The sequence below is a fragment of the Ursus arctos genome, unplaced genomic scaffold, assembly GCF_023065955.2.
Source record: "Ursus arctos isolate Adak ecotype North America unplaced genomic scaffold, UrsArc2.0 scaffold_1, whole genome shotgun sequence".
NCBI classification, from domain to species: domain Eukaryota; kingdom Metazoa; phylum Chordata; class Mammalia; order Carnivora; family Ursidae; genus Ursus; species Ursus arctos.
Genome location: NW_026622763.1, coordinates 76,593,761 through 76,614,912, shown reverse-complemented (window position 1 = coordinate 76,614,912; position 21,152 = coordinate 76,593,761). Strand labels below are relative to the sequence as shown.

Sequence of the window (21,152 nt, the reverse complement as noted above, 5' to 3'; positions counted from 1 at the left end):
GAGGAATACCTATTTGAATGATTTTCTCATCTGAAACCATGGAGGCCAGGAGGATGTGGCACAACGTCTTTTTAGGTACTGAAAGAAAAGAACTGGCAAAGGTGAATTTTATACCCAGCAAAAATTTTCTTCAGGAGTGAAAGAAAAATAAAGACATTCTCAGATAAAGGAAAACCAAAAGAATTTGTTGGTAGCAAACAGATTCTTAATGAATGGATAAAGGCAGGTCTCTTAAAAAAAAAAAAAGAAAAGAAAAGAAGAGAGAGGCGGCTTGGGACTTCAGAAAGAAAAGAACATGAGAATGGGCAAATATTATAGACTATCCTACTTCTGATGAGTTTTAAAATGATATGTGATGGTCAAAGCAAAGATTATAACACCATCTATTGTGATGCACATTGTAAATAGAGGAAATACTTAAGACAATTATATTTTAAAAGTGAAGGGGACTAGGACTGCCTGGGTGGTGCAGTGGGTTAACCAACCAACTCTTGGTTTAGCTCAGGTCATGATCTCAGGGTTATGAGATCAAGCCCCATGTCAGGCTCTGCACTAAGCACCTAGTCTGTTTGGGAATCTCTTCTCCTCCTGCCCTGCCTGCCAATCTCTCTCTTTCTCTAAAATAAATAAATAAATCTTAAAAAAAAAAAAAAAAGGGAAGGGGTCTAAATAGAAGTAAGATATCTATACTTCACTTGAAGGGGTAAAATATCAATAACCATAGATTATGATGTCCTGTAAATATAATACATAGCAAAACCACTAAGGAAACTATAAAAAGCACCATACTAAAAAACAGTATAAATAAATCAGTGTGGGATTCTAAGAAATATTAACCCACAAAAAATAAGAAAAGAGAAACAGAGGAATGAGAAGTAGAGCAAACAAATAAAATAGTCCTATGGCCATTAAAAAAATTGAATTAGTAATTTAAAAGCTCCTGGAAAAGAAGTGTCCAGGCACAGATGGTTTTCACTGGAGAACTTTACCAAGCAATTAAGAAAGAATTATCACTAATTTTACTTAATCTATTCCAAAAAACAGAAGAGGGAGGAACACTTCCTAATGCATTTTATGAGGCTCTTATTAGTCTTATACCAAAACCAGATAAAGACAGTACAGACAGACAGACAGAAACTACAAATCAATCTCTCTCATGAATTTACATGCATAAATCCCCAACAAAATATTAGCACACTTATACAGCCATTTATAAAAAGAATTTAATATCATGTAACACTGGTTCATGTAAAAATCAGTCCATGTAATTCACCATATACAGATACGCAAGGCTGGTTCAACATTTGAAAATCAGTCATGTAATTCACCATATCAATAATCTAAAGGAGAAAAATCATATATCAACTGGCATAAAAATTTTTTTGCAAAATTCGACACACAATCTTGATGTAAAAACTCTCAACAAACTAGTGTTAGAATATAACTTCCTCAATTTGATAAAGCACATCTGCAAAAACCTATAGTTTAAATTATACTTAATGGTAAAAGCCTGAATGCTCTTTTTCCAAGATCAGGAACAAGGCAAGGATGTATGCTCTTACTACTCTTTTTCAATATAGTACTAGAAATTTTATCTATTGTAATATGGCAAGAAAAGGAAATAAAAATCACACAGATAAGAAAAGAAGAAATAAAACTGTATTTTCAGGTGGAATGATTGTCAATGTAGAAACTACCAAAGAGTCTACAAACAACAACAACAACAACAACAACAACAACAACAACAACAACACATACTAGAACTAATAAGTGAGTTCCACAAGGTTGGAGGATGCAAATTCAAAATGAAAAAATCAATAGCATTTCTATATACTAAAAATGAACATGTAGAAACAAAAATTTAAAACACAGTAACATTTCCAGTAACTCCAGAGAAAATTAAATACTTAGAAATCTATCAAAACATGTACAGGATCCGTATTATAAAAATTACAAATTGTTTACAGAAGGAATCATAGGCCTAAATAAATGGTGGGACATATCATGTTCATGGATTGGAAGACTCAACATAGTAAAGATGCCAGTTCTCCCCAGATTGACCTGTTGATTTAATATAATTTATTTCTTTTAAGTTTTTATTTAAATTTCACTTAGTTAATATACAGTGTAATATTAGTTTCAGGTGTATAATATAGTGATTCAACAATTCCATACAACACCCAGTGCTCATCACAACTGCACACTTTAATCCTCATCACCTATTTCACCCATCCCCACGCCCCTACCTCCCCTCTGGTAACCATTAGTTTGTTCTCTAGTTAAGCATCTGTTTATTGGTTTGTCTCTCTTTTTTCCCCCATGCTCATTTTTTTTCTTTCTTAAATTCCACATATGACTGAAATCATATGATATTTGTCTTTCTCTGACTGACTTATTCACTTAGCATAATACTCTCTAGCAGCCTTATTCATAATAGCCAAAAAGTAGAAGCAATCCAGATTGTCCTTCAACTGGTAAATGGCTAAATAAACTGTGGTACATCCATACCATGGAATAATAGTAATAAAAAGGAACAAAGTATTGATATATACAACCTGGATGAATTTCCGGAGAATTATGGTGAGTGAAAACAGCCAATCCCAAAATGCTATATACTGTATGACTCCATTTATATAATATTTTTGAAATTATAAAATTATAAAAATGAACAGATGAGTGGTTGCGAGGCATTAAATAGGGAGTGGAAGCAGGAAAGGAATGGATATGACTATAATAGGACATTAGGGATCCTTGTGGAAATATTCTGCATCTTGACTGTACAGTTAGTATCCTGGTTGTGATATTTTACTACAGTTTTATAAGATGTTACTATTAAGAGAAACTGGATAAAAGGTATGTGTGTTCTCTCTGTTATTTCTTACAACTCATGGAAGCTGCAGTATTTCAAAAAGTTTAGTTTTTATAAAGTAAAGAAAAAGAAAACTTACCTTAAATATTTTCCTTAAGGGTGGTAGTCAGACCTGTATATACAATAGATAAAGCTTAATTAAATTGAACAGGTAAATTCCATTGGTAAACTGTAAAACATAGGTTATATAGAATTAACAAATGTAAAAGTTTGAAAGAATCTATCACCTAGGGCAACAGGCTTGTAAATTGAAGACATATCAGAATTCTAGAACAAATTCTTAACAGTCTGAGGTAATTGCTTCACAAAGTCACAAAATCTTCAGAATTCTGTGGGGAAATAAACTTTGAAGTTGTTTGAAGTTAAAAGAAGATTTTTTTATGAACCAAGGTAGACAGTGTGTTAAAGAAATGCAGTATTTTGAGACAAACTTCTGGAGTGCTAACCTGAATTGGAAAGGACTAACAAACATCTCTTTCAACTCATAGCTGATTCAGGTGACAGTCTTTCAATAGTTCCTTCACATTTTTAGAGCCCCTTCATAAATAAAGACTTTCAAGATATAGCTTAATTAGTTACTGTTTAAACCCTGACCATGATGGGATGCTAAATCATTTCCCCAAAGGTCAGGAGGAAAGAAAGGTGGGGAGGAATGGGGAATTTGATTTTATCTACCATTTACAGGCATTGTTTGGTGATGTAAGAGAATTAGTATGATGTAGTAAAAAGACCTTGGATTTTACAGGCAGTAATACCTAGGTTCAAATCCAGATTCTTCCACTGTCATGGTCATATAACTTTGGGCAATTTACATCTGAGTTTCAGTTTTGTCATCTGCAAAATGATTATACTATCATCTATTTCAAAGAATTTTAAAGGGCTTGGAACATAATAGTCACTTGCTAAATGGTAAGTATTATCTTTATTCACCTGTACAAGTATACTATAGGATAAATATGAGAAGCAGGTTTGGTGGATCAAAATGTATGAGCATATTTAATTTTGATATATATACTGCCAGATTATCCTTTAAACCAGATTGGCTAATTCACATTTGCACCAAAAATGTAAGAAAATATTCAGTATTCCACACCCTGTTCATTTTAGTTTTTGTTAATTTTTCACACAAAAATGATATTCCATTGTTACTTTAATTTGCGTTTTTCTGATTATTAATGAATGAACAATTTTCATGTGTTTATTATCCATTTGTATTTCTGTTATTTGACTGCTTATAATCTCTGCCCATACATACAAATTGGGTTGTGTGTTTGTTTTTGTGTGAGATTGTTTTTTTTTTTTAATGTTTTTTTATTATGTTAGTCACCATACAGTACATCCCTGGTTTCTGATGCAAAGTTCGATGATTCATTAGTTGCGTATAACACCCAGTGCACCATGCAATACATGCCTCCTTACTACCCATCACCAGTCTATCCCATTCCCCCACCCCCCTCCCCTCTGAAGCCCTCAGTTTGTTTCATATATATTTCAAATACCAATGCTTTGTGATCTGTGCTGTTTATTACCTGTGTTTTTTAACTTCTTTGGTGCCGTTATAGTAATTTTAAATATTTGTGTTGTCAAATCTGACACCTTTTCCTTTGTGGCTGTTAGTTTATATCTTTTTTAGAAGGTATTTCTCCTCCCCAAGATTATGTTAGTATTCTCTTAGATGTTTTCCTAGTATATGCTTTTTATGTTTACATATGTTTAATTCACTTAAAATTTTTTTGTCTGGTATGAGGTAAGAATTTACTGATATTCTTGCTGAAATAGATAGGCTGTTGTTTCAACACAACAGGCAACTTCAGAGATATTGCAGGTTTGTTTCCAGACCACCACATAAAGTGGATATCGCAATAAATCAAGTCAAATGCATTTTTTGGTTTCCCAGTGCATATAAAAGTTATGCTTACACTATACTGTAGTCTATTAAGTGTGCATTAGCATTATATCTTAAAAAGTGTACATACTTTAAAAATACTTTATTGCTAAAAAATGCTAAACATCATATGAGCTTTCAGCATTGTAATAAATGATCACAAATCAGCACAAGTAAAATAGTAACAAAGAAGTCTGAAATATTGTGGGAATTATTAAAATGTAACACAGAGACACAAAATGAGCAAATGCTGTTGGAAAAATGGCATTGATACACTTGCTTAACACAGGGTTGCCACAGACCTTCAATTTACTAAAAAATGCACTATCTGGGAGGTACAGTAAAGCAAAACACAATGAGGCATGCCTGTACATTTTAATTTTCCATATACTTAACGTTTTTGTCTATCAGTATCCCTTCCTGAGGATATCATCCCTGCCCCAACTCTAATTTTTGGTGTAGTTGGCAAACTTGACACTGTCTCTGTGGCTATAAGGATAACCACATAATTTGATAGAAGAATATTAAGAGAAGTCTTTATTCTTTTATATCAAGAGCTAGCAGTAGTCTGAGAGAGAATAAATAAGAAAACCAACACAGAAGAAGAAAGATATGAAGAGATAATGACTTGGTCACATTGAGTCCCTGAAATCAGATCTCTTAGTTATATTAGCCAATTAATTTTTTTAATGAAGTATTTTATTTCTAAATAAATATATTTTATATTTTTGGTTATAATCCAAAATGATGTTATTTATGGTTTGTGTAAATTTTTCCAGCTTTGGCCAATAGGAATTCTTTCAGTGTGTCCTGTGTCCCTTTGACATGCCTCCATCCTTTTGTTTTTTGAGCACTTTCCTACTTTTTGTTTACAAGATATTCCAGGCTTATCTTCTTTTTGTTGCCCCAGTCCTAGAATCAATCATTTCTACAAGGAACCCTGGTTATTTTTACTGGAGAATGATATTTTGAAACCAGGCTCTGGGAATCGCGTGTATTGTTGTTATTGTGCCTAGGCCTTCTGAACAGACAGTTAAATAATATATGTGTGTATACAAACCCATGTATATACATATACAATACTTGTTTCTGTATATATCTGTCTCTATATATTTTGCTAATTATAAGTTTATAGTGATGTCTCTGAATCTATTCCAGTATTACTGAGCTTATTATAACCCTCTTTTCTTGCTTGGATCCTATGTAACTTCTCTCTCCCACAGTGAGAAACCTGGCTGTCATCATCCACTATTCATTTATTTATTTATTCCACCCCAATATAAATGCAAAACAGTGTCAGAATTACTAAATTATACTACACCCATGAAGAACAGATTTACCTACTGGCACACATTGTTTATGTAGAGTTTACTTTGCCTTACAATTTCCAGTCAAAACATTATTTTTCAAAGTTACTAAGGTCACTTCCTTTTTTTCCCCTACCCCTTTCAGTGTAGTTATATATCTACATTTGTAATAAATACAGTTGGATTCATTTCTCAATGTCTGCATTATTTCTTGACTACCAACATTCTGTTTCTTATTGTTTTAGTTTTAGTTTACATTCATTAATGTTCATTCTTTGTAAAGTATAGACCAATAGATGTTGGCAAATGAATAGTCATGTATTTTAACTATTTAATTTTTTAAAATTATTGTCTATTGAAATTTTCTCATTCCATTTGAGTCAGTTTTGCAAAGACTTCCCTATATGCCACTGGCGCTTTCCCAGACTGCTTATTATGATCAACTAGTCATCTGTACCTTAATTTTTCATTTAATAGCACATTGCTTATACAACCCGTTTATCAATTTCATTACTTTAAGTGGCCGGAGTGTTTTAATTTTAATAATAATAATAGCCAATAGTTCTTTTAAAGTATAATTAACATGCAATGTTATATTAGTTTCAGAGGTACAACATATTGATTCAACAATTCTATACATTATTCAGTGCTCATTATGTGTGTGGTCACCATCTATGACCACATAATGTCACTGCAATACCTTTAACTCTATTTCCCATGCTGCACCCCCATCGCCAAGACTTATTTATTTTACAACTGGAAATTTATACCTCTTAGTCCCCCTTATCTATTTTGCCCATCCCCCCACCTGCCTCCCTTCTGGCAGCCACCAGTTTGTTCTCTGTATTTAAGAGTCTGGTTTTCTTTTTTTGTTTGTTTTTTAGATTCCACATATAAGTGAAATCATATATATTTGTCTCTGTCTGACTTATTTCACTTAGCATGATACTCTCTAGGTCCATTCATGTTTTCAGATGGCAAGATTTCATTCTTTTTAATAATAATACCCAATACTTTTATTGCAAGTTCCTATATTAGCATCTTAATACATTAACTCATTTAATCCCCATAACAATCCTGTGAAGTAGATATTTTTACTATATTTTATATGTGGGAAAGTTAAGGCATGGAGCAGCTAACTGATTTGTCTGAGGACAATCAAGTGGTAAGCCTGGGTTTTGAACTGAGGCAGACTGGCTCTGAAGTCTGTGCTGCAAACATCAAATTCTACTGTCTCTTACTGTGAGCCTGTATAAAGATTTAATCAATGCTCTATTAAGAATGCCTTTGTGGGGGGAGAGAATGCCTTTATAAGTAAGTTTTAAGCTTTTATGTTTTCCCACCCCCCAGCTTTCCTTTTTTAATTAAAATTTCACCTACACAGTCCCCCAAAAATCAGTCTGCACAGAGGGTATAAAATGAAAAGAAAAAGTCATCCTTCCCCACCCATATCAGTTTCATTTACCCAAGACAACTACTTTTTTTTTTAAATTTTTTTTTATTACATTATGTTAGTCACCATACAGTACATCCCTGGTTTCTGATGCAAGGTTCGATGATTCATTAGTTGCATATAACACCCAGTGCACCATGCAATACGTGCCTCCTTACTACCCATCACCAGTCTATCCCATTCCCCCACCCCCCTCCCCTCTGAAACCCTCTACTTTTAACAGTTTGCTTTGTAGTTCTTCTGGTAAGTTTTATTATAGTTTTAAATTACATAGCTCAAACTCTATTTGATTTATCAACTAATCAACTTCAGGTAGAATGTGTTGATGTCACACTCTGAAAGATGATGTAGAGCATTTACAGTAGTTCAGATCTTCCTTCTACAACTTTTCCTTTTAGTTTTATTAGACATTATTTTTTTATTTTTCTAATGGTTATTTGTAATGCTCTGATTAATATGTTTAAAATACTTCTTGGCATGTAAACCAATAGGCATTATCTACCAACTTCCTACTACGAAAGATGAAATTTTTTAAAAAGTTTCATTTTCCTGTCCTTTCCATTTTCTTTTTGTCGTTGTTATTCATATAGTATTTCTTTGTTAAGCTTTCTAATACATTCTGTTATATTGCTGTAGTTAAATCTCCCATGCTTTGTTTATAGATTGAATCTATTTTAAATCTAAGAAAAGTTAATTTATAATTGTTATAATACATACTATATATATTATTATAATTTATAAGTCTCTGCTGAACTAAATAATGCATATAATAGATCCATGAAAAGTAAACATCACATTTCTGCTTCTAGTAAAGATGGAGTTTACAGGGATATGATTTATTTTTCTTCCTAAAATAATAAGAAAACCAGAAAAAAATTATAGAAAAGTGCTTTTTAGACATTGGGGAAATGGCAGCATGGGACTGTGATTTCTTAGAGAAAAGGACAAAGTGAGCCCTATGATCGCACCGGTTTTCTGCACAGCAGTGCCAGGAGGGAGAACCAAAACAGAGCTTGAAGGCTTCACTGAATTGAAGAGATGGAGACTGGAGTTTGGTGGGCAGAGGCAGAATTTGTGTAGTAGAGTACCAGAGTGGAAGGAAATGTAGAGCAAGAAATCTCCAGATAACTGTGAAGGAGGTCCCCTTCAGGCTTTGAGATTAATCTGAGTAGTGAAATACTGGAGGCAAGAAAAACAACCACTGAAAAGGATTGGGTAGAACATTCTAGGAACTCACATAGCTAGAAATAAACCATATGCCAGAGAGGAAAGACCATATCACATCTGACAGCAAATAGAAGGCCATCATCGTAGTAGAGAGACTAAGTCAGCCCTATATTAAAGGCTTTTGGACAATGCCCCCTCACCACCAATAAAGCTTAAAAGCAAGCTTTGAAGGAACTTGTTTCCAAGTATCCTAATATGTACCAAAATAAATCAAATACTAGATTAAAGAAGAAAGCAAAATCTAATAACCAAAAATGTAAAATTTAGCATTCTCAGCATCTAATTAGAAATTACAGACATACAAAGAAAAGCAAGGAAATATCCATAATGCAGAGAAAAATCAATCAATAGGAACAGACCTAGAAATGACAAAGATGGAACTAACAGAAAGGGAGGTTAAAAGAGCTATTACAAATATATTCCATATATTCAAGATGGTAGAATAAACATGAACATGATGATGAAAGAAATGGAAGGTACAGATAGACAAAATGGAATTTTTAGAGATGAAAAAGGAAGTAACCGGGGCACCTGGGTGGCACAGCGGTTGGGCGTCTGCCTTCGGCTCAGGGCGTGATCCCGGCGATCTGGGATCGAGCCCCACATCAGGCTCTTCTGCTATGAGCCTGCTTCTTCCTCTCCCACTCTCCCTGCTTGTGTTCCCTCTCTCACTGGCTGTCTCTATCTCTGTCGAATAAATAAATTAAAAAAAAAAGAAAGAAAAAGGAAGTAACCGCACATTAGATGCTGCAGAAGATCAATGAACCTGAAGACATAGAATTAGAAATTATACAAAATAACGCACAATGAGACAAAAGATTTTTTTAAAAGTAGAGCATGATAACTTGTATGAAAATATCAAGTGGTAAAACATACATGTAATTGAAGACTTATAGGGAGGGGAAACTAAAAAATGTATTTGAAGAAATAATGGTCAAAAGTTTTTCACATTTGATGAAAACTATAAACCCACAGATCCAAGAAACTCAATGAACTCAAAGAGAATTAGACCTAAAAAAAAATTCTCAGATATATCATAATCACACTGCTGAGAATCAGTGGTAAAGAGGAAACCTTAGGGGAATATGGAGGAGAGAAACAAAGAGTGATACTTAACGTTACTAGCCTGTAGATGGTAGCACCAATAACTGACATGAGGAAAAACAGGGAAAGGCTAAGGTTTTGTGGGGCTTTTGGAGGGAGGGAGGGGAACAGCATCAGTAATCCAGAATATTCTTTTGTGATATGTTAAATTTGGGATGCCTATTATACAGCTAAGTGGAAATCAGTACCTTTTTTAATATCTCAAGATCCTATTTAGAATCTTTTCCAAGGGTCACCCTCTCCTCACATTCCACAGAAATGTCTCTGTCTACTCCAGAGTTTGTTCTGTTTGCTCTTATTGATTCTTCACTTGTATGAATTGGTTTTCCTCCTATATCTGGTAAACTTCGTTGGCTCATTTTATATTTGTGAATGAAGGAATGTGTTGATTGTATAGGTATGCTTTGTGTGACAGGCTGGCTTCCCTTGAGTGTATATGAGGATGAAAGAGGGTAGATAGGATGGTTGGGGACCCAACAACGTTTCCAAAGAACCCATGTGTTTCTCTCCTAGATGGAACTTCCTTTTCTTTCTTTTTATACCCCCTCTGTTATCTGATGTGGAAATGTCAGGGACAACAATCTCTGCTCTGCTTCCCTGTCAAGGCTCAAAACTCATAGGATCTCCACCTGGGCAGATGGCACATTTTCTTTAGAAAGCAGTTTTTTGATGTTTGGGTGTGTGACTGGGAAAGAGAGTGCTGCCAGCAGCATATACTCTGTATGCTGAGAAAGAGAAAATCCAGCTGTTCTGAATGTAGCTCTTGAATTAATAACTATGACAATTGCACCATCATCTGATTCTCTTTGTATATGCTGTCCTTGAATTTTTTTGCTTCTCAGGCCCACTGATTTCTGTTGTTCAAGGCTCTAATTTTTTTGATGGGGGCTTCCATTGAATCAGTCTCATCTGCTTTCATATTTTCTGAATTTCCTCCAATTTCTAAATCCTGGTGTCTCACCTTATTGATTTCCAGTATTGCCGTGGGATTTTTCTTTTTAAAATATTGTTTTCTGTTAATTTACTAGAACTTTGGAAGGTAGGAAAGAAGAGACCTCCATGTTTAGTCCAACACCTTGAAGCTCCTATATTGGTTTGTTTTATTGTTCTTTTCTAGCTTCCCGAGATGAATGCCTAAAGCATTTCTCCCCAGTTTAAATGTACTGGAGTTTTTATTTATTAAGTGTTCCATGTTCATTTAAATAATAATACAGAGTTAAACAATAAAAGTTAATAGTGTCCTGTTTCCTCTCCTCCAGAGATGTTAGCATTTTATATCCTTTCACACATTCTTTCAAGTTCATATTAGGAAGGAGTTTTTTTTTTCATGTTTTTTATAAAAAGGAGATCATGTTTTGTTTGTTTTACTGTTTTTTACTTCCCATATATATTTTTAATTTTTCTACTAAATTTATTTAAAATAACGAAATTTCAAATGTTAGAGTTCAAACTGGTTTTTAGGGAAATCTGGGGAAATTAAAGCAAAGAAAAACAAAACAAGCAAAAGAACAGATGTGGAAAAGTCTGAGATGTATTTCAAGAATTCAGAGTTAGACACGTTTGTCTGAAGGAGAGAAACTGTAATGGGGAATATTGAGGAACTCGTAAAAATAATTTAGTCAATGTGTTAGGGCAATGGATACCAGCAAAAGTGGGAAGCTGCTGAAAATTTAAGAATAAGGTCATGTTATTAACTGCTTAATATTAATTCACACTTAAGCCAAAAGTATTACTTATGGAAACATCATTTGTTGAACTATTATTCTAATTAACTTGACATATAATGAACCTGCTGTCTAAAGGAGATAGTGTATTGGAAAGTAGTTTGTAGTACTAAGTACTTTCAAAAAGATGGTGTCAGGTTTTGTCTAGATGAGTTGGCAGTGTGGATGCACATTATGATGCTTCCAAAGCATCATTCTCAGTCACTACAGTCTTGATTGTGTAGCGAAAGGAGTATCAGATGAAAATTTAGGACACTTAGGATTTAGCCTACTAATCATCTGGGTAACTTAGGACAACAAACTTCAACTTCAGATTCTTGTATGAAACAAGGAGTAGGATTGGATTATCTCTAAAGCACCTTTCATCTCCAAAAATTCAGTGGTTCTGTGATTCTATAATTGTTCCTATACACCTTAATCTGGCACTGTTTCCTTAGGCAGTGTTAAGTACCCATTTAGCAATTACAGGTTAAGGAATCATTGAAAATGCTTTCTAGCCCAATACAATATCAAATGCCGTTTATTTTTTTTAGGGATGGGGAAGGGGCAGAGGGAGAGAAAGAGAAAATCCTAAGCAGGCTCCACACTCAGCACTTGAGCCCAATGCGGGGCTTGATCTCACAACCCTGAGATCCTGACCTGAGCCAAAATCAAGAGTCAGACGCTTAACCAACTGAGCCACACAGGGGCCCCTTAAATGCCATTTATTATCTAAAGCATTTTACAACCTTTTCAAATGAGGTTGTATTAATTCTGACAATTCTATTTCATTTCTACTTTTGTTTCTGCTTGAGGTCACTGTGCATTGTTTTGACTTTACAGTTTCAGTGGGGTGAATATTGTACCAAGGAAGCTAAGTTATATGTGTAAATGGATTATATATGTATAGATTTCTTTGATGATTGGCAAAGTAAATTATAGTAGTTATGAGAAAAATATTTAAAGTTTTTTATGTCTTTAATAACTATTGAAAAAATAAAATTACCTTGGAATATCCTTGCATTGCAAGCAGTCTAAAATTAAAACTTCTCTTTTTATAAGGTGATTTTTTCACGAAAGGAACAAATTTCACCATCTTTCAGACCAGAATATATAGAATTCAAACCAAAATATCAGGTGAGTCCTGAATTATCCTATCATAACAATTATATTTAAATACTAGGCTTCTCTAATACTTTATATAATTCAGTGGTTCCTAAACCAAACTACCCCTTAGAAACACATGGCTGTGCTTGAAAAAATACATGTTCTCAGTCCTACCTCTGACCTGATGAATCTCAATCTGGAAATGGGAGGCTGGGAATCTGTATTTCTCAGAAAAACCCAGGGGATTCTTATACTGTTATCTGGATATCAATTAACATTTGAAAAACAGTTGTAATAAATTGTATCCATTACAATGAAGTTTGAACTAAGTTGAAATAAACTAAAACAAATACTAGGCTGATTATTTCACATTTTGCCTTTTTCAGCTGGTTAATGTAGAAGTTGTATGAACAAATATAAGAATATGTTTGAAACATTTGAATAAAAGACTTCATCTCAAAGGCTATTTCAATGATAGACTAGCTTGATCCCAGAGCTACAAAACTGCCCATGGATATTACACTGAAATTTCACTGTAATCCAGAATCTTTTTGTACTGCTCTCTCTTAACCATTTATGAGGAATGTATGGTATTCATCAAAAAGTAAGATTCTACTGTGACATGCTAAGGAGTGGGTGGAACTCATCATCGTTGAAATTCCCAGACTTAAAAGCAGCTGATATATGCTCCCAAGTTAGTCTTTAGAAATCATTTGTGATCCTTCTAATGGGATATCTGCTACTTCCTTTGCATTTTAATTTTTTCTTGTATTGCTACTAAAATGGTAAATATTTATAGGATAGGACTTAGATCCTGATGTTAGCCATTGTCTAAGTAAATGCAGCTAACACTGGAAATTAAGTTCTTAAAAAAAAAAAAAAACAACTATGTAGGAATGCTGTTTAAGTATTTTAAATATTCCAGGTAGCCCAAAGCTCTTGGACACAAAATAGTATCAGAATTAGGAATTCTAAAATTTTGCATTAAAATTTTCATTCCAATTTCAAATATTTTAAATAATTAAAGTCAGTTTTCTCTTTGTAAATGGTGGGTGGATGAAGAGATAATTTGACAGATTGCTCAAAAAAATTAACTAGAAAGTTTATTATAAATTCAAATAAATGCTACAGAATTTCTTACCTTTTGTTTTTAATATTACAGTTCCAGAAATTCAACTTTAAGAATGGTTTTGATCCTTTTCTAAGGAATATAAACAACAAAATGTCAGTCAGAAAAGGGAAAGACCAAGATATGTACAAATGTCAAAACACTTTAAGTACAGAGGTTATAGAGCATGAAGACCAAGATCCTCCTTACCCAACATATGCAAAAACTGCAAGACCTGCTAATAAAACCTGGCCCCGTGATCCTGGTATCACCACAGTAAAGACTTTAGACTCTAAGTTAAAATCAGCCCGTGATCCTGATTTCATCACAGTAAAGACTTTAGACACTAAGAATAATTTAGCCCGTGATCCTAATATGATACCAATAAAGACTTCAGATACTAAGGATAAGTTAAAAGAAAGACTACCAAATGTATCTCTACCTAATTTTGAAGGAGAATCATCAGTGACTGGAAATGTAAATACATATCGCCTCTCAAAATCATTAAGTCTTACTTCCCACCTAGAAAATTTAAAGCAATCAATGATGCTCAAGTCAATTTTAAGTAAAAATCTGCAAGACCTTTCAGATAAATTATTTTCTAAACCAGAGGTTCTTATGGACACTGAAGCAAGAAAGAAAAGTCATAGTTTTCCACTTCTGAGTGTTCATGATGAGCCACCAAGTAGTTTGGAAAACGAAGTATTTGAAAAAGTTCAAGATTTAAATAGCTGGCTTCCAGAAAAAGGCATTGTAAGTTCAAAGTCTCTTTTAAGACAAACAATTAAAGATATTCCTGCAGATTCACTTTCAGAAGGTGGACCAAGAAATTCTCCAGAGGCAGAAATAGCACTTGTCTCTGAAAAGCACTTGGAGGCTGGTGAGATCCATTTTCCCATTAAAAAAAGTAATTTCAAAAAGAAACATTCAAAACTTGAAGTATCTAGCTCCAAACCAGGTGTAAGTGACACTGCAGATGATTATGTTATAAAGCAAATATTCACTGCACCTATCTTCTCAGAGTTGAAAATAGGAGTGAAAGAATTGAGTGAGACACCAGTAAATTTGCAGACTCAATTACCCACAGCTTGGGAGAGTTTATCTTCAAATATTCTACTTCATTATGAAGAAAATGATGAAGAAATAGAATTGCCACTGGCCAAATCTGTTATAAGCCAGATAATACAAGCATTTCCTGTAGATACTCTTTTAGAATCTGGGATAATCAAAGTGATAGAATTAGATAAAGAATATCAGAAGAGTTCTGTGCTGGATACAGAGACAGTCTTTGCTGAAGAAGAGCCAGAGTATTCCACAGAGGATTATTCAGATACCCAACGCAGAACAGAATCTCTTTCAGAGCAGAATACACTCATCACTCCCAAAGAAACCACTTCTTTTAATAGAGTTGAATATATGGATGAAGGCCAACATATATCCCTACAAGATTCAAAATACCAGTCAACACCAGATAAAAAAACAGATATGCTAAATAACAGTCAGAGGTTTGATAGAGAAGAAAATTATCTAAATTCTACTTTAGAAAATTTAAGTAACTCATTAATGGGTAAACTTAATGATTCAGATGTAATAATGTTAAAATCCTTTTTAAAACATATGTTTAGTGTTTTTTTCAAATATAGTCAGTCTGAAAGAAGACAACCAGAAAAAGAATTAAGAAAACTAATTCAGCATCCTTTCCCAAATAATACAGAGGATCTTGAAGAAATCAAAGAGAATTTCGATAAAACAGATAAATTAGACAGAAAACCTATTTTGAGTCCAAAGCTGTGTGTATTTCTAGAAGAACTCTCAGAGTCAGAAATAAAAAATTTAAAATCTGAACTAAGTAAACATATCCAACATTACCTTGTAGAAAGACTTTCAGAATCTGGACACATCACCAAAGAAGACTTGCCAAAAATCTATCAAAATCTGTATTTGATGAATGAGAAAGTGGAACCAAAAGGGCAAAATATTTTTCTAGAAAAATATTCAGAAACTGTAAAAGAAATCATGTCTTTTGTAAGTAATTTTAATCACCATTTCATAGATAAACATTTGGAAATAAAGCTAAGATCTTTCTTAAATGAAATTCTCCAAAACTATTTCCTAAAAAACCTTTCAGAAAGCAGTTTATTTAAAGAAACAGAATCTGAGACTATCAACCCAAACGTGTCTTCTCTAAGAACTAAAAGTGCCTCTATATCTTTTCGTGAGTTAGGACAAGACATTTCAAGGGGGAGTTTTGGGAAAAGACTTGACTTAAACATGAAATATCCTTTAAATAAATCTCTACAAAACTATCTTATAGCTTTATCAGAAAATGAACTATTAAATCTAAAAGCTGATTTAAGCAAACACCTCCAGGGCCTTTTTATAGAAAAACTTTCAAAATCAGGACTAATCACAGAAAAGCAATTAGAGGGGATCAACCAGCGTATAAATTTGATCAATTCTAATTCCATGCCATTAAAATGTATAAAGCCAGATTTATCTTTTAGAAATGAAAATCAGTTTAGGGAGGAGAATTCAGAAAAGCAAAATAAATATTCAAAAATTGTTCAAAAAACTACTTTACAAAAAGTTCCTGAGGAGAGACTTATGGAAATAGAACCAACCAAAAAGGAAGGAAAGGAATATTTTTCCTTACAGAATATTAAGGAAAATCCATCAATAATTGAGGGACAGAAAAGAAACTATCCTAAAGAAGGAGCCAAGACCCTGAGATTAATTAAAGTACAACCTTCTTTCATCAAAAATACCCAAGCGATTCCATTAAATAAGTCATCAGAAAGACTTACAGATATAGTGCTTAACAAACAAAGGAAAGAACATTGTTTCGTGCAGCTTCCTCACGCAGACAATTATGATTTTAAAACAGAAATTCAAGACCCACATAGTTGGAGTGGTAAATCAAAAACAACTCAGTCAAATATTTGCTTTGAAAGGACACTAAAAACGAAGCCCCTTGAAAAAAGGGAGCATAATACCTATAAATTGATGGCACAGGAAAAACGGGAAGGCGTACTGTCACCGTATCCAAGAATTCCTCATTGCAAAATACCAAGTGAAAATGACGACTTTATATACAAATACACTTTTCCTTCCAGGCAGACTAACACTTTAACTCATTTTGATTTAGAGGCTGGGGAGAAATCAAAGTTAGAAGACCAGTATATTCAGAGATTGAAAGGAAATAATAACAATAATAAAAAACCTCTAGTACCATTTGCACAGTACAAAAAAATACATACTCTTTCTGTGAGGACAAATGGAATTTGCAAAGAAAAATATGTCAAGTTCCCCGAATCAGAGTCGTTTAAATACAAAGGTATGGAATCTGAGAAAAACTCAAAACCATTCCTCTTCCCAGAAGTATTAAAGAGAGAAAATCTAAAGCCCAAGGTCCAAAAAGAAAGAGACCGTGTCAACAAACAAAAGAAGTCACTTAGCAAGACCGTTAAGGTGCTACCAGCCGCACTGCCCACCGCAAGAATTCTACGGAAATCTGCTCCAAGGACATTGCTTCACTGGACTGCAAGAAGAACTATACATGTAATACTGTTTTTCTAAGTCTTCTACTTTTGCATTTGGCCAAGTGTGTCAATAATCCACTTTTAGAATGTATGTCTGTATGCAAGTATGTGTGTAACCTTCGTTGCCCCAAGATACACAGACTGTCAAACTTAAAAAATTCTTCTGACATTCAAATTCACCTCATCCAATTCAAAATGCAGTCACGAAATCAGGGGACTGTTCACATACTTAGGGCCTTTTTATGAAATAGATAAAGGGCACTCCCTCTGGAGCGCGAAGTAGAAAAAGTCGCCCTTCCCTCTGGGCAGACGCTGTAAACTGACACAGCCTGGAGCCAGTGCACACAGCCCAGTGTATGGGGAACGGGCTGCATCTCAGCCAGGACTCACCCGTCAGCCTGGGGCTGCTGTGCAGGCACAGCCTATGCAATTCCTGGCAGTGGCTGTAGCCTATGGAAACAGCTGGCATTTTGTTTTCATGCAGATATAAGTATATATAGTATTTTCCAGATTGCTAAATTATCCTTGTTTCAGTAAACAAAGATATTATGTGCCTATTATTCTGATAAGTATTAGAGATACGCAAAATTTATAATCTATTGGATTATGAATGGAAAATTTTTAATTTAACTTCTCCTCTCTTCTATTACCATTGCCCTTCTGCTATATCATATGCTGAGAAACTTGGGAAATCAAACCTATTTATAATATTAACATAAAACAATTAGGAAGGTAAACCTGCTACCAGACTTTATACAAACCATTCTGAAGCAAAGTTAAAAACTAGGAATGGAAGGGACTTATTTTACTATTCTGGACTGCAGCTCTTCTCTGTTACAAATAGACATGACCCACAACTGGGAGAACTCACAAATCCCAAAAGGATATTACACTGATAATTTGATGTGCATAATCCTTTGAATGAGAAAACTAAATCTAATTTAGAACAGTTGCTTTTTTTTTTTTAGAACAGTTGCTTTGAATTTGCTTTCCATAGTAAAGCAAATATTTAGCTTTAGTAAATAGTAAACTTAGCAGCAGGTTAAATATTATCAATTTAGCTTATACTCTCAACTTCAGATTTCTCGTTTCTATTTAAATTTGGTAATTTAGTATTGAGTGTGTCCACTAGAAAAAGGAAGTAGAAGATGGGTTCATAGTTTTGGGAAAGGACTTTCCAAAGTTCCTTTAGACAAACTGAATCTTTGATGTCACTTTTCCAAACAAAACAATAAATTGTGTTTATATTATATAATATGAGATCATATAGGATCTCAGAAACTTTATCTATCCTAAGAGTGGGCAGGAGAGATAGAGTTATGCTTATTTTCCTCTGTTAAACCAACAGTCCCTAAACTTTTCTCTCCAGTGAAGTTGACAATAGAGAATTGAATGGTAGGAGGGCATTTTTCAGATCATCAGAAAGACTGGCTCATCTGATTCTTTTCTAAAATCCGGGAATCTCCCAAAGGAATCAAAATAGAAGTCAGAGAAATTGAGTTGTAGGAGCATCCAGAAAAATAACCAGTTGTGTGGGTCTCCATGCCCTTCTGCTGGTACTCTATTAATCAGTTACTTCATCTGTGAAGCAAGAACTATGTGTTACTCACCAAAGTAGCAGAAATTCCCTTAATAATGTGGCTTACCTAAATGTTCCACATACATAAGAGGGGAGAGGAAGAATGTTTCCTTGCTTTCTTCAAATCCAGGCAAAAATGTAACGTAGGTACAATTTGTCTTTAGACTCTTTATACTTCCTTTTTTGTAAATCTTTCTTGCTGCCCTAATTCTCAGTCCTGCACAACCTCCTCCCACCCTCCAATTCTATTAATTCCTTCCCATCTTCTCTCTAAATCAGAGTAGCTTATTCCTTTGATGTGGTCATCTCTGCAAAGTGTTAAGGGACAAGATGCTCAAACTGCAGAGGAAACTAGTTTATACTAGTTTAGGAATGACTAATAGCTCCATACCCTCTTTGGGATAATTGTAGGTGGTTATATGTTTATTATAAAGTAGAGCCATGTTATATAAATTTGAAACGAAGAGAAAAGGAAAACAAAGCCCATAATCCCACCACCCTAACCCAACCATCATTTAAAAAAAATTACTTTGGTGTATATCCTTCCAGTTATTTTTCTGAATGTTTTACTTCTTTATTCTCAGAATGTACATAAAAATTTTTACTTTAATATAAACAGTATAACCATATCCTTAGATGCCAGGCTCTCTATGTGTGTGTGAAAGTGTATTAAGATGTTTATTAACTTTTAAAGAATGAAACTTTGGATGGTATAAAGTGTGAGTTTGTGATTTGTATTTAGGGTTGGAGAAAATATAATTTAGAGAATTAAAGAATAGGCTGACTGCCTTTAGGAGTCTGACCCCTAAGGACAACTCTCCTAAGCTTTTCTGGTTTCCAGCTTCAGATCTTCTATCCTTCTAAAATAATAAATCCTTTGAAACAGTAACACTTTTTTTTTTAAGCATGGTTTCTATGATAGTATCTAATAGGAGGCATTGGGTGTAGGATCTGAATTTGGGGACTGCCTATAAAATATTTAATGCTCTCATTCTTTGTCTTTAACTGTTGATATTACACACTTCAGTTCTTGTAAATTTAAAATGTACTTTCAAGAAAACTAACTCACCAATCTGATCCTTTATTTTCATATTTAGGATTGTTCGGATAGATTTGAGGATATACCTGTGACCTCATTTAAGCATGCTGAACAAGCAAAATCAAGAACGAGGCTGTTAGGAAAAAGCCCAGGCGAAAGCCATAATCAGTTAAGACACTTTGCAAGACCAAATACGGCTCCAGAAGTTCACAAACGGCGAGAGAGCTACAACGGAAGACCTACAAATCTTCGAATGGTTTCAGCAGGCTTAGTTCACATAAATGATGCAATCCCAGATTATGAAATCCATAAAATGAGGCAAAAGAAAAAATTAAAAGAGAATATTGAAAAGTGTTCGCTCATTTGTGATATTATCCAAATGTTAAAAGTTCAAAATGATATGTAAGGCCAACAGTCAACCTCTCCAATTAACAAAATGGTTTGAAGATCTGTCCTTTTGTGTGATAGAAGCCGGCAACCAAGTTTCATCTTGTTAGAACCATTTTGTTTTAATTAAAATGAAAAGAAGCACTTTTGATGTAAATGTGTTTTTGTTTATGAACCTTAGGGAACAGACCAAGAAATACATATTCAGTTCATATTAAGTTTTATTTCCCAGCTCTTCCCCCTTGTCACTATATAACGATATCACACCAGTTGATAGTTCTCTGATTTCTCAAATCTTTGTTATTCTCTAAATTATTCCTTACCACCCAGTTTTCAGGGTCTTTAGTTGCAGTTATTTATGTTTAGCCATTTGTTATGAATATATTCTTATTCTTCAGCTCTAATTATATTTCAAGATTCAACAGTATGTAATTTTCTGGGCTTAGAGAACATCCGTTAATTTTCATATCCTCTGATATTACAACTTTTACATTATAAATACAGATAATAACAGATTTAATAGTAATTCCTGAGGCACCTCCTATACTGGACTGACTCTTCTAACTTAGAACACTATGAAAGGGCCTCTTTAATAGCACAAAATGTAGGAAACCACATAACTGTAGAAACCGCATAGAAATTAGCAAAATCAACATAGGATTTAAATCAGAGACTTCCTGGGGCACCCAGATGGCTCATTTGGTTAAGTGTCCAACTTTTGATTTTGACTCTGGTCATGATCTCAGGATTGTGAGATTGCGCCCTGCATTGGGATCCGCACTGGGAGATTCTCTCTCTCCCTCGGCCCCTCCCACCCGCCCCCTCTCTTAAAAAAAAAAAAAAAT

The 21,152-nt window shown here is 34.0% G+C and overlaps 1 protein-coding gene across 1 annotated transcript in view; it reads left to right on the top strand.

Moving 5' to 3' along the window:
• C2CD6 (C2 calcium dependent domain containing 6) overlaps positions 1-20,451 on the top strand; it is a 142,946-nt gene extending 122,495 nt beyond the window's left edge. The window contains exons 16-18 of the mRNA XM_048214000.2: positions 12,611-12,685; positions 13,818-17,321; positions 19,979-20,451. Coding sequence (XP_048069957.2) covers positions 12,611-12,685; positions 13,818-17,321; positions 19,979-20,326 — 3,927 coding nt within the window. The 3' untranslated portion in view covers positions 20,327-20,451. The remainder of the gene's footprint in view (positions 1-12,610; positions 12,686-13,817; positions 17,322-19,978) is intronic.
• Positions 20,452-21,152: the final 701 nt, after the last annotated feature.